Here is a 15,085-nt window from a genome sequence, read left to right on the forward strand (position 1 = left end):
GGTAATTGTGGGTGATTGTCTATGTATTAGTTGCCTGTGTCTGCACTTAGTCTATATACCCTGCATACCACTGCTGGCTTGCATCTGAAGCTAAGCTTCAGATATATATGTATGAAGCTTAGCTTCAGATGCAAGCCAGCAGTGGTATGCAGGGTGGTCCTGGTCAGTCCCTGGATGGGAGACCAGATGCTGCTGGAAGTGGTGTTGGAGGGCCAGTAGGAGGCACTCCAACACACTCCAGGGCAGTGATTGGGGACACTGCCCTGTGTAGGGTGCTGTCTTTCGGATGGGACGTTAAACGGGTGTCCTGACTCTCTGAGGTCATTAAAGATCCCATGGCACTTATCGTAAGAGTAGGGGTGTTAACCCCGGTGTCCTGGCTAAATTCCCAATCTGGCCATCAAACCATCATGGTCACCTAATAATCCCCAGTTTACAATTGGCTCATTCATCCCCCTCCTCTCCCCTGTAACTATTCCCCAGGTCGTTGCTGCAAATGAGAATGTGTTCTCAGTCTACTTACCTGGTAAAATAACGTAAAAATAAAAAATATATCTTCACGTTCGTTTGTTTGTTTTTGTAAGTTTGTTTTAAGTGTTCTTCGTTTCATTAAAATAGAAGATGTATTCACATCCCGCTGCGCCTTGGTCTCATCGCTATAACGAACGTGACAAATGGTAGTTTAGATGTGATTGAAATGAGATAATAATTGTTTGATTTACACTTTGTTTCAAGCTTGAGCATTTATTGAGTGTACTTTTGAGTTGACATGTCTTCCTTTTAATAATAAGTTGTAACTGGTAATTGGTTGTTTGTGTTTAATTCTTATCTTCAATGGATATTTAATCATTGAGCAGTTCCCCATACTGTGTGGGTTTATTATATTTCCTATTAAGTAAATACATATCTTTAGGAGTGCCTTACATATTAGGTGTAGGCACTGCTCTACATTATTTATGGTTATGCCTATACATGTTGACACACATTAACTGTCACATGCTGACTACTTACAGACCACCTAGTCTAAAGGACCTATTATTTAGGTGTGTGAGAGTACTATTAGACTAGATGGTCTCTACGAAATCAGACTGTCAGTCTTTGTTTAGCTAGCAAAAATATCTAACTCAAGTCCTTTCTCTTCCCCTCTCTGGCCTTGGACTGTTGCCTAGCAACAGGTCAATTCCCAAAATATGTCACACATGCAATACGGTAACTAATACAGTCCCTGACAGAAAAAGCTAACCAAGGGGAAGAAAAAAATTCTGGTGGGAAAACAAATGTGTCTCACTACACTCCTGTAACGCACTTCTATGAGTAGTGGGTGCGGAGTCAGGCGCAGGGAACAGAGGGTAAAGGACAATTGTTTTTTATTCCGGCGCAGGAAAACGGTCACGCCAAAATGCCAGGCGCATAACAAAGACCCAACCAGTCCGGAGAAAAACAAGAAAATCGCATAAACACGAACAGAGGAAATAAGCCCGCACGAAAGCAGGCAGGCATCACCGTGTTAAAAAGCCCAACTAAAACCTAAACAAGAAACCGGTATAACCAATAAGACAAAACCAACAGAAAAGGGAAAAGGGATCGGTGGCAGCTAGTAGACCGGTGACGACGACCACCAAGCGCTGCCCGAACAGGAAGAGAAGCCACCTTCGGTGGGAGTCGTGACAGTACGCGCCGACACCGGCCTCGAGGGCGACCTGGAGGGCGAGGCGCAGGGTGATCCGGATGGGGGTGATGGAAATCCCTCAACAGTGACGGATCCAAGATATCCCCCACCGGTACCCAGCACCTCTCCTCCGAACCGTACCCTTCCCAGTCCACGAGGTACTGCAGGCCCTCACCCGGCGTGAGAGTCCAGAACAGCACGTCCTGTGTACGCCGGGGACCGGTCAGCGCTCCTCTTCAGCCGTCCACCGGCTTGCTTAAGGGATTCCTGGACAGCCCTCCAGGTCTCCTTAGAGCCCTGCACCCACTCATCCACAGCAGGAGCCTCGGTCTGACTCTGATGCCACGGTGCCAGGACCGGCTGGTAGCCCAACACGCGGAGTGAGTTCTGAGCCCACGGGACGTCCGCCCATGAGACCCATTCTCCTGGCCGGTTCTGGCAATACGATCGCAGAAACCTACCCACCTCCTGGTTCACTCTCTCCACCTGCCCATTACTCTCGGGGTGATAACCCGAGGTCAGGCTGACCGAGACCCCCAGACACTCCATAAACGCCCTCCAAACTCGGGACGTGAACTGGGGACCCCGATCAGAAACAATGTCCTCAGGCACCCCGTAGTGCCAGAAGACGTGGGTAAATAGGGCCTCCGCAGTCTGTAGCGCCACACTCTGCCCGTGCAGGTCCCTGAGAATCTTGTCTACAAAGGATTGAAAGACAGGAGAACGGGCAACGGGAGGAGACGGCAGGACTTAGAAAACAGATCCACAACGACTAGGATTGTGGTGTTCCCCTGAGACGGGGGAAGATCCACCGACAGATGAGACCACGGCCGTTGTGGAACGGGGAGGGGCTGTAACTTCCCTCTAGGCAGGTGCCTAGGAGCCTTACTCTGAGCGCACACCGAACAGAAAGAGACATAGAACCTCATGTCCTTAACTAAGGTGGGCCACCAGTACTTTCCCCTAAGAACCCACACTGTCCTCGCCACACCAGGATGACCCGTAGAGGGTAGCGTGTGAGCCCACCAAATCAATTGATCATGGACACCAAGCGGCACGTACTTAAGACCTGTAGGACATTGTGTAGGTTCCAACCGTAACGCCCGCTCAATGTCCGCGTCCACCTCCCATACCACCGGTGCCACCATCCTTGAAGCTGGAAGGATGGGAGTCGGATCGATGGGCCGATCCTCGGTGTCATAGAGACGGGACAGCGCGTTGGCCTTCGTGTTGAGGGAACCTGGTCTATACGAGACAGTGAACCTAAATCTGCTGAAAAAATCATGGCCCACCTTGCCTGACGAGGATTCAGTCTCCTCGCTGCCCGGATATACTCCAGATTACGGTGGTCAGTCCAGATGAGGAAAGGGTGGATGGCCCCTCAAGCCAGTGTCTCCACACCTTCAGGGCCTTTACCACAGCCAACAACTCCCGGTCCCCCACATCATAGTTTCACTCCGCCGGACCGAGCTTCTTCGAAAAGAAAGCGCAGGGGCGGAGCTTTGGTGGTGTTCCCGAGCGCTGTGATAGCACGGCTCCAACCCCAGCCTCGGACGTGTCCACCTCCACTATGAACGCCAAAGAGGGGTCTGGATGTGCCAACATGGGAGCATCAGTAAACAGCGCCTTCAAACGATTGAACGCTCTGTCCGCCTCTGCCGACCACCGTAAACGCGCCGGGCCCCCCTTCAGCAGTGAGGTAATGGGAGCCGCCACCTGGCCAAAACCCCGGATAAACCTCCGGTACTAATTGGCAAACCCTAAAAACCGCTGCACCTCCTTTACCGTGGTCGGAGTCGGCCAATTACGTACAGCGTTAACGCGGTCACACTCCATCACCATCCCCGAGGTGGAAATGCGATAACCCAGGAAGGAAACGGCTCGTTTGGAGAACACACATTTCTCAGCCTTAACGTACAGGTCATGCTCCAGCAGTCACCCAAGTACCTTGCGCACCAGAGACACATGTGCAGCGCGTGTGGTGGAATAGATCAGGATATCATCAATATACAACACCACACCCTGCCCGTGCAGGTCCCTGAGAATCTCATCTACAAAGGATTGAAAGACGGCTGGAGCATTCTTTAACCCATACGGCATGACGAGGTACTCATAATGGCCAGATGTGGTACTAAACGCGGTTTTCCACTCGTCTCCATCCCGAATACGCACCAGATTATACGCGCTCCTGAGGTCCAGTTTCGTGAAAAAACGCACTCTGTGAAATGATTCTACCACAGTAGCGATGAGAGGTAGCGGGGTAACTAAACCCCACTGCGATGGAATTGAGACCTCGATAATCAATGCACGGACGCAGACCTCCCTCCTTTTTTTCACAAAAAAGAAACTTGAGGAGACGGGTGACGTGGAGGGCCGAATGTACCCCTGTCCCAGAGATTCCGTGACATATGTCTCCAAAGCCAACGTCTCCTCCTGTGACAATGGGTACACGTGACTCCTGGGAAGTGCAGCATTTACCTGGAGGTTTATCACGCAATCCCCCTGTCGATGAGATGGTAATTTGGTCGCCCTCTTCTTACAGAAATCAGCATACTCTGAGGGAATGCGCACAGTGGAAACCTGATCTGGACTCTCCACCGACGTGGCACCGATGGAAACTCCTATACACCTACCTGAACACTCCTCTGACCACCCCTGGAGAGCCCCCTGTTTCCATGAAATCCTGGGATTGTGACTAGCCAGCCAGGGAACCCCCAGCACCACTGGAAACGCAGGTGAATCGATAAGGAAGAGACTAATCCGCTCCCTATGATCCCCCTGTGTTACCATGTCCAGTGAAACCGTGGCCTCCCTGACCAGCCCTGACCCTAACGGTCGGCTATCTAAGGAGTGCACGGGGAAGGGTGGATCTATCGGCACCAGCGGAATCCCCAGTTTACGGGCGAGTCCGAGAAGCGCCTGAAATGACTAGTACCTTATGCTGGAGAGAGGGAGAAAACTCAGAAAAAGAAATTAATACAAACATGTGACCAACAGGGAGCTCTGGGTGAGTTTGGTACTGACTCACCTGGGGTGACCGAGAAGTGTTCTGCCTGCCCTTTCGACTCCCAGACGAGCTCCCCCAGCACCGGTCGGAAGTGTGTCCTCTCCGACCACAGCTGGTGCTGGAGGAGCCTCCTCCTCCGGTTCCCCTCGATGCGACCCCCCCTAACTACATAGGTATGGGAGCGGGAGAGCCAGGAGGTGGAACTGACAAGGCCCTTTCTGAACGCCTGCGGGCAGCTAGCAGATTGTCCAGTCGGATTGACATGTTTATGAGTTCATCGTGGGAGAGAGTGGCGTCCCGACAAGCTAGCTCCCTGTGGACGTCCTCCCGGAGGCTGCACCGGTAGTGGTCCATCAGGGCCCTGTCTTTCCACCCAGCCCCAGCGGCCAAGGTCCGGAACTCCAGCATGAAGTCCTGCGCGCTCCTCATTTCCTGCCTAAGGTGGAACAGCCGTTCACCCAGAAACGGAGGGTGAACTCTGGGTAGTGGTCCCTAGCCGAGTCTGGGCCATTCCAAACTGCGTTGACCCACTCCAGGGCTCGGCCCGTCAGGCAGGAGACGAGGACGCTCACACTCTCTTCACCCGAGGGAGTCGGCCTCACGGTAGCCAGGTACAGCTCGAGCTGGAGCAAAAATCCCTGGCACCCAGACGCCGCTCCATCGTACTCCCTCAGGGGCACGAGACGAAGTGCTCAGCTCCTCGGAGGAGCTGGAGGCGAGGTAGGGACACCACTCCTATTCCATCGGTCCATTCTCTCCATCATTTGGTCCAGCGCCGACCCAATCCGATGGAGGATGGCGCTCCTCCATAGATGGAAGGGGGGTGGCCGCTGCTCCTGCTGACTCCATGGTGGTGCGGGCTTCTGTAACTACTATGAGTAGTGGGTGCGGAGTCAGGCACAGGGAACAGAGGGTAAAGGACAATTGTGTTTTATTCCGGCGCAGGAATAAATAAAAAAACACCAAAAGCATAACAAAGACCGTCCCAAAAACAGGACCCAACCAGTCCGGAGAAAAACAAGAAAATCGTACAAACACAAACACGAACAGAGGAAATAAGCCCGCACAAAAATAGCCCAACTAAAACCTAAACAAGAAACAGGTGTAACCAATAAGACAAAACCAACAGAAAAGGGAAAAGGGATCAGTGGCAGCTAGTAGACTGGTGACGACGACCGCCGTGCGCCGCCCGAACAGGAAGAGGAGCCACCTTCGGTGGGAGTCGTGACAACTCCACTGTAAACAATATGGCAGTACTTGAAATTGATACAACTTAATTTGAAAGGACTTTTTCTCAGATTCAGATTCCCTTTCTTTATATTTATGGCTTCTGTTCTAGGAATAGGGCATGCCTTTCATTAAATAGTAGAAAACAAATAATTCAGTCGACATTCATACCGGTTATAGATTATGGTGACATCGTCTATATCAGTGTTTCCCAACTCCAGTCCTCGAGTACCTCCTACAGCACACACTTTTGTTGTAGGATTTGGGAACTTAGCTTTAAAAATGCAAAATTCTCTCAGCCTCATTGCAAAAAAAATGTTGAATAGCATGAGATTAGCTATAAAACGTAAAATTTTCTCTCTCCCCCATTGCAATATCTGTAGAATTGCAGAAAATTAGCTTTAAAAGAGCAACATTTTCTCTCGGCCTCATGGCAAAATGAGTATAATAGCGTAACATTTGTGTGGTGGGGGGTCCAGCCCAACGCTGAACTAGCCGTATGCAGTCACAATGGAAAATGTGAACAAATCTTCAGAGAGGGACTTTCTACCACAGTACAATGTCATGCAAACTGGTACTGACAAATCTGGAATTAAAGATGATACAAGAGGTATTCAATACACTATAGAAAATCCAACCTTGCCCGCGTTCCCCTTCCTATATCAATCCCACCAATCAGATAACCCCTTTTATCACCGGCCAGTCTTATTTACAAGTCCACAGATGGAGCTGAATGTTCATATTGGGCTTATAAGCAGCAAGAATAACTGAGAGTCAACCACTAAGAGAAACAATAAAGAGGACACAATAGAAAAGTAGAATAGAGAATAGAAACAAGAGCAACAAAGGTTTATTTGTCATACTGAAATTATTCTTAAAAATGGTCACATATACAGCTCTTAGATATATCATAAATGCAACAAAAATGGGGCATTGGATTTTCACAATATCTCACAAAACACACATGCAGTTTCAACAGCTTACTCTCTGTTACTCTTCTATCGCCACATAAGACTTCATTACTAAGTAACTGTATGACTGCTCCTTAAGAACAAGACACACATTGGCTAACAGTCGATGGTACACAAAGTTGTCCTTTACTGATCCTTAAACATGCTAGTTCATTTTGCTGTGCTGATCATTATCATGGCTTAATAACTTAAAATCAATTGAGTCATCACTGGTCAGTTTTCCAAGGTCTCGGGATGTATCCACTTCCTTAAAGGTTTTGTGTCCTTGCTTTTTTTAACATTGAGGGCATTTATACACTTTAAGATGAATCCAAAACAAACAGGATTGTTTGGAAAACAGTGTGGTGGCTACCTTGATGATAATGTACAGTTGAAGTCGGAAGTTTATATACACTTGAACTTGTTTTTCAACCACTCCACAAATTTCTTGTTAACAAACTATAGTTTTGGCAAGTCGGTTACAACATCAACTCTGTGCATGACACTTGTAATTTTTCCAACATTTGTTTATAGACAGATTATTTTACTTATAATTCACTGTATCACAATTCCAGTGGGTCAGAAGTTTAAATACACAAGTTGACTGTGACTTTAAACAGCTTGGAAAATTCCAGAAAATGAATTAATGGCTTTAGAAGCTTATGTTAGGCTAATTGACATAATTTGAGTCAATTGGAGGTGTACCTGTGGATGTATTTCAAGGCCTACCTTCAAACTCAGTGCCTCTTTGCTTGACATCATGGGAAAATCCAATTAAATCAACCAAGACCTCAGAAAAACCTCCACAAGTCTGGTTCATCCTTGGGAGAAATTTCCAAATGCCTGAAGGTACCACGTTCATCTGTACAAACAATAGTGCGCAAGTATAAACACCATGGGACCATGCAGCCATCATACCGCTCAGGAAGGTGACACGTTCTGTCTCCTAAAGATGAACGTACTTTGGTGTGAAATGTCCAAATCAATCCCAGAACAACAGCAAAGGACCTTGTGAAGATGCTGGAGGAAACAGGTACAAAAGTATATATATCCGCAGTAAAAACCAGTCCTATATCGACATAACCTGAAAGGCCGTTCAGCAAGGAAGAAGCCACTGCTCCGAAACCTCCATTAAAAAAGCCAGACTACGGTTTGCAACTGCACATGGGGACAAAGATTGTGCTTTTTGGAGAAATGTCCTCTGGTCTGATGAAACAAAATGTTTACTGTTTGGCCATAATGACCATTGTTATGTTTGGAGGAAAAAGGGGGCGGCTTGCAAGCTGTAGAACACCATCCCAACCGTGAAGTACGGGGGTGGCAGCATCATTTCGTGGGGGTGCTTTGCTGCAGGAGGGCCTGCTGCACTTCACAAAATAGATGGCATCATGAGGCAAGAAAATTATATGGATATATTGAAGCAACATCTCAAGACATCAGTCAGGAAGTTAAAGCTTGGTCGCAAATGGGTCTTCCAAATGGACAATGACCCAAGCATACCTCCAAAGTTGTGGAAAAATGGCCTAAGGACAACAAAGTCAAGGTATTGGAGTGGCCATCACAAAGCCCTGACCTCAATCCTATAGACAATTTGTGGGCAGAACTGAAAAAGCGTGTGCGAGCAAGGAGGCCTACAAACCTTACTCAGTTACACCAGCTCTGTCAGGAGGATTGGGCCTAAATTCACCCAACATATTGTGGGAAGCTTGTGGAAGGCTACCCGAAATGTTTGACCATAGTTAAACAATTTAAAGGGCAATGCTACCAAATACTAATTGAGTGTATGTAAACTTCTGACCCACTGGGAATGTGATGAAAGAAATAAAAGCTGAAATGAGTCATTCTCTCTATTATTCTGACATTTCACATTCTTAAAATAAAGTGGTGATCCTAACTGACCTAAGACAGGGAATTTTGACTTGGATTAAATGTCAGGAATTGTGAAAAACTGAGTTTAAATGTATTTGGCGAAGGTGTATGTAAACTTCCAACTTCAACTGTAATTGTGATAACATAAGTTCTTGTGTGGTTTTTGTGTGTAAAATGTGAAGATGATATCATGCTAACCGTCATTCAATCATCAAATGTCAACATACATCAGTATTGCATCAACCATAATATGAATACTGTGAGTATTATTGTGATGCCACAGTTGTTCACCTTTTGGGATAGTTTACATTCATTCATGATCCTTGAGTGAGAAGTAGCCTAGTCCCAGATCATGTTGGTGCTATCATGTCAACTCATTGTCGTTTTTGGCATGACAAAGAGTGGCAAAGAGTGGCATGACGGCAAAAACAGACTGGTACCCAAACTAAGTGAGAAGGTATTGAAGTGTATTCCAGTTGTGCATATTCCAGTTGTATGTATTCACGTGTAATAACTGAAAACTTAGACTAGCAGGGCCTTTATGAGTCCAACATCTCTGTAGTAATACAACATTACCTAACATTCATCAAACACAATCAGATTAACATGGACATTCAACGGATCCTCTCTATTTAACAGTTTGAATAACAAGCAATGCAACATTACTCTTGGTCATAACCTATAGACAGACACTTTATTGATTGTTGAAAACACCATTATAAGAAAAAGCCTCCTAAAACCTTGAACTGATATCTACGACTAGATTACTCTGCAAGTTTCATCAATGTACAATACTTATGAGTAGGCCTATGATGTGAACAGCAGCAATTGTGGAGGTCAAATATTTTCTACGATACATTGATCCAACAATGGTTCTGTATATATATGTATATAAATAGTTGTTAAATATCTGTAAACTTAATTCTCTGATATATTGTCTATATTTGTTGTGAATATAATATTAACTCCATGATTTAAAATTAAAACAATGGCCACCTTTACATAACTTACAGTATATATGGCTAATAGCAGTAAGCCAGATATTTGTAATTTCTTCCAGGAAAATGTGCTCCTCCTTTCCAAAAGTGCTCTTGCCAATATAGACCAACAATGAGTGTACAACACAGCATTTGATTTTTTTGATTATTATATATTATTTTACTTAGTATTATTTCTATTACTATTTGTTATTATTGTTTCACTCACTTCTCTTTGACCTGCATTGTTGGAGCTCTGAGCATACGAATATCAATGTACCCTGCAAACACATCTAACCCTGTGCATGTGACTAATACACTCTGATTTAGATGTGTTTTTATGTTGGGCTATTACATTTATTACATACACTGAATGGATATCAACTTCGCATTTGAATTGTAAGAGAAGACAAATTGCCAAATCCTTAGCCTCAGTTGATGTTAAAGGAGCCTTAGCTTTAAATCATGAATATGCTTTCTGAGCTTTATAAATTGTCTCATTCAGTTGCTCTATATGTAATGCATCACCAGATGGTAAGAAAATCATCATCTGTATACTAGTACTTTGTTCTTACCACTTTCTTTATAAGTGATTAGCTTTCTCCATTAAATCATTTGAAAAGGCCTTTGGTTTGCATTAAATAATTTGGTCTGTAATAATATTTCATTTGGATAATAACTTATCTGGAGGCGATATATTTAACTATCATGAATGTTTGATATTTATAATAAATAAATATTGTGCTGCTGCTGTTTAACATGCTGATTTGAAAAGAGAGGGGGGAGAGAGAAAGAGAGAGATTTATTCTTCCAGCTCCATTAATTCCATTGCAAAGTTTCATAAGGACTTCTATGATATATGATCTATGTTACCAAATGGCTCTAATGTATTTTTAAAGATAAAGGCTAAATTTGTAGCAAACAACTGGGACACTTATAGTATATAATTATGACCCCATTTCTTTGGTCAAGACCTTGCATGATGGTATGTGTGTGTGGACAATCTCCTTTAACACATTTTGGAGGAAAAGTTGTTGCCGGTTCTCCACATTTGGTATATATATTTCCACATCATTATGAAATATGGATGTCATAAGGTGAACGCACCAATTTGTAAGTCGCTCTGGATAAGAGCGTCTGCTAAATGACTTAAATGTAATGTAAATGTAAATAAAATAATCTGTTGTTTTCTTAAATTCATCAAAAACCTGGCCCAAAGCCTCTGATGCATATCTAACATTTCACTTGCTTCGATGTTATTGTTTGTGCTGCTGTATTTTCTTGCCAAGACCACGTTATAATAACAACCAACAGGTTAAGTGGCTCCAGTGAGTTGCTACATATTTAACTTGGCTTATTGGCTCACATGAGCTTAGAATGTTAGCATATGTGTACACCACAATTTACAGTGACTAACTTTTTAAGGCATTGTATCCTTACATGATAACAATAACAACAACAGCATTTGTAGGCCTATACATATTGTACATGTTTTGTTCATTAACAATGTGATAAATATATTATCCAGACATATATTCAAGTCTTGAAAAGATGCTGATAGCCATCTGTTTACAGCATGTCAAGTTAGCCTATACAATGAGTTCCTCAAGGGTGCCCATTGTGCTTTTCAGTTCCATCTCAGTCTCTGATTTGATCCTACATCCAACAATACATGATGTGTAGTTCCAGATGTGCTCTTAGTCTTAACCACATTCAGCTTACCTTGCTTGCTTCACTTTTCACAAAGCCCCTCAAGCAATGATTACAACCCTTCACATAGTCTGTGGATAGAAATGTGCTCAGATTGTGCTACTCCTGTTGGGTCCCACTGGACATCTGTGTTCCATCTGTACTTATGGCTGGAGCTGTGGTGCCAGTGTGACTAGGTTCACATTCAACAATAGATTCTCCCCCCTCGCCCAACTGTCTCATCCGCAGGTGAATCGACCCGTACGTCTTCCTGGGTTGGACAAAAGTCCTCTGGCGGTACAGCTCACCTTTGCATATGGACACCATTAGCAAGATGGACAAGAGCATTCCCCCTAGAGTCAACAGTCCCAGGCCTGCTATGATACACTTGTCGAGGTGCGAGCCCAGTTGTGCGTAGTACATCTCCAGTTTCTCCATCTGACGAGCTGACACCAGGTCTGGGTTGACCTTAGCCTCTCTGGGGATGGTATAGGCAATGATTACCAGTACTATTCCACCCACCAAGAACACCAGGGCAGATATGAACCCATAGTCGACAGAATGGTCATTGAAGTCAGTCACATGGCCCTCCTCAGACCGGGGTGACAGCTCATTTCGCTGGAAAGGCTGGGGTTGTGTCTGGTAGCCCCTATCATTAGACATGGACCGATGAACACTCGAGCTGGCTGGGTCACTGAACCTCATCTCGTGCTCTTCTTCCTGATATGACGTGTTCTCGATTCCAGCTCTGGGCGCTGTCCGAGGACCTTGTCCCGGAGTTGTAGCGGCCTCGCAGGCTGCGCGCTTGTCCCCATCCCCCAAATCATGGAGCTCTACGGATTTCACAGACTCCATCGACATTCAGTGGATCTGCTCATGTCGTTAAATTATGCCACCCTTAATTATTTTGCTGAACACCTGCAGAAATTTATGAAATAATGAAATAGACATTGACATGTAGGCTTATTACGCATGCAGTGCCTGCCTCCCAAATTTGAATAGTCCACCATATTTAGTGAAATCTAAGCGTAATTTAAATCGAAATAGAATATTCTAGGTTAGCAAAGGCCACAATATATTTATTTAAATGAGATAGAATAACATATGCAGTCGTCACAAAACAATAAGTATTTCAAATTAAAGCGTTGAAGTGTGTAAACCTTGGTCATGGAGAGCGCATTCCTTAATCAGGAAAATCACTGCCTAGAAGTGCACTAATCACATTGAACGCTGGCAATGTTAACAATCCAAACCAGCATTTACTGATCCATGCAGGCTATTTTAATTATACGTATATTAAACACTTCACTGTTGATTCGCAGATTGTAGACTATTTATTTGGGAATAAATGCATCCCTCCAACCATTTAACCTCGATGGAACGCCACCATGTAGTGCTACTGCTGGTAACACAGATGCTCCGATTATCATTAAAAAGGGTGGAGAGAGTCAAAAAACGTTGATATAGTATTAACAAGAACAACCTTTTTCATTATCATAATCATATCTCATCTGCTAATTGTAGGCTACCAGATCTAGAGATTGACGAGAGTCTAGCTGTGTGACAATAGGCTGTAGGCTAAATATTTACCTCAAACAGTCGGCTACTGACACATTTTCTATATGAATTAGGCCTATATATCATGAAATCCCTTCAATTTTAACACACGATAGAGGTTTAATAGTTTTTAAAAACAGTGCACAATCAACACTGGGATGACCTTGATGACCATCACAATAACGTTGCCTATTTATTAGATGAAATGTTACGTTTTAAGAGGTCGATATCTATATATAGGCCTATGCGTCAATGAATCAAAGAGGACAAATATTCAACAATAATCACATTAGCCTACAATACTATAACAAACATCCTATGCATAAAAAAACAAACGGCCGACTCCTCTCTTGATATATCAATATTAAACACAATAACGAAAAACCTACCCCAGGTGTTGATGCACCAGTGATAAGATTTTTTTTGTACAAAGATGCCGGTTGCGAGTGAGACGGAAAGACCTCGAGAGCGACTGGCCATGCGCAAACAAACAGCGCCGTGAAATTGGTGGTTGAAGGCGAGCGCATCGCTTCAGTCGGTAGTAGAGCCTTCAGTCATATTAAAAGCATAACCTGCACACACAGAGCTGTAACTACATATGAGTACGAGATCCGGACCTCGGTCATTTTTCCTCATTTGTAAAAAATAAAATAAAACTATATATAGCCTGTTTATATATTTTATACACAATCAAGAAATCAATTACGGATCAACATTAAATATTATGCCCAGCATTGATCAAAACTCAGAACGCTTATGGGCCTATTCTTGATCGAACTGAGTTTCTAATCACGCCTGTCTCTTTGTGAACGAGTAGAATCATTCGTTTTGTTCGTCTGCTTCCCCCGGATTTGCCTTTTTTAGCAGGACATTCACCCCTCTCTCAATCGGCTTCCTCCGAGGGCCTGAGACGTGAAACGAGGGCCTGAGACGTGAAACGACCTAGCCTACCCCAGCTCGCAGTCGGCTCAAGTTTGTAGCCTGTCATGATTCACACGTGTTATTTAATTTCACAGATAGAACAATGAGACAAAAATTCCACCGGATGTATAAATGTAAAGCATTCCCTTGGCTTTTCCACTCACTACAAAATTTAGTCCACTCTGCAGTCGGAGAAGATGTAACGAGATGGATTACATTTTATCTCAATACAATTTTCTGTTCCCAAAACTAAAATCTGTTACGAACAGAGTAAACTAAGTTTTGTAGACCTTACGCTTTGCCAAAGTTTCAAAAGATTGCGTTGTTTTGAAGGAGTGCAAATGCGAATTTAGTTATTACACACGCGCACTTCACAAAGTAGGCGTTCCCTAATGGTAATATGCAAATATATGACAGAACGCGCCAATACGATCTCTCTACCTCTGCTTGGCTCCGCCCATCTCCTTGCTTGTTCTTCCACTATGACTCATTTGTTACCATTTGAAATGACAGGCTGTGGTCTTTCGTGGTTTATTTATTCATTTATTTGCTTGTATCATGACGTGTGAAAAATGTAACGTGGCAAAGTTATAACTTGACATTTGAATACATTCAGCACTATTTGCAAGCGTGCAGCTCAATTTGAGGTGCAACTCATTTAATAAACTTGCGACAGCTGAATCTTCTGTGAATAAAACATACATTTAAAATGTCGAAGCTGCATGCTGAAACAAGTATTGGTACAGCGTCCCAAAGTATGGTTAACGTCACACGTGTAGTGTGTGGAAGTGGGCGTGTCAACTGAAGTGGGAGGATCAGCAGCGAAAGGCGTCACACGTGCGCTCTGGTTGTGTTTGGTTGTGTTTGAAAGTTGGCGTGTCAACCGAAGTGGAGGAACAACAACAATAGGCGTTAAACAAAAAGCCAGTCTTTGTTGTTGGAGAATCATTACTGTGCCGTTTGAATGTTAATAAATACAGTGTATAGTTGTCTAATGTTTGTGGGGCATATAACTTGGTTAATGATACTCCTCAATCACTAGGATCAATAAAATATTTTCTTGAGTGTAATTTAAACAGAGCTGAGATTTGCTTCAAAGTGCATTCACCCTATTGCTTAGACCTATCAAGTTGTTTCAGATATACACAAGTGCCTAGGGAGGAGGGGTTAGAGTTTCTTCTGGTCAGGGCCTAACTATACTGGCCCAATATTCACATTG

The 15,085-nt window shown here is 44.1% G+C and overlaps 1 protein-coding gene across 1 annotated transcript; it reads right to left on the reverse strand.

Moving 5' to 3' along the window:
• Positions 1-6,735: 6,735 nt before the first annotated feature.
• Positions 6,736-13,569, reverse strand: LOC115135059 (transmembrane protein 74B-like). The gene has a single exon (XM_065026295.1). The coding sequence runs from the start codon at positions 12,247-12,249 to the stop codon at positions 11,509-11,511; it is 741 nt and encodes a 246-aa protein (XP_064882367.1). The 5' UTR covers positions 12,250-13,569; the 3' UTR covers positions 6,736-11,508.
• Positions 13,570-15,085: the final 1,516 nt, after the last annotated feature.

This window comes from Oncorhynchus nerka, linkage group LG2 (assembly GCF_034236695.1).
Source record: "Oncorhynchus nerka isolate Pitt River linkage group LG2, Oner_Uvic_2.0, whole genome shotgun sequence".
Lineage (NCBI taxonomy): Eukaryota > Metazoa > Chordata > Actinopteri > Salmoniformes > Salmonidae > Oncorhynchus > Oncorhynchus nerka.

What these genes read in the sequence shown, in the direction of transcription:
- LOC115135059 (XM_065026295.1), bottom strand. Translation starts at nt 12,249, where the DNA reads ATGTCGATGGAGTCTGTGAAATCCGTAGAGCTCCATGATTTGGGGGAT.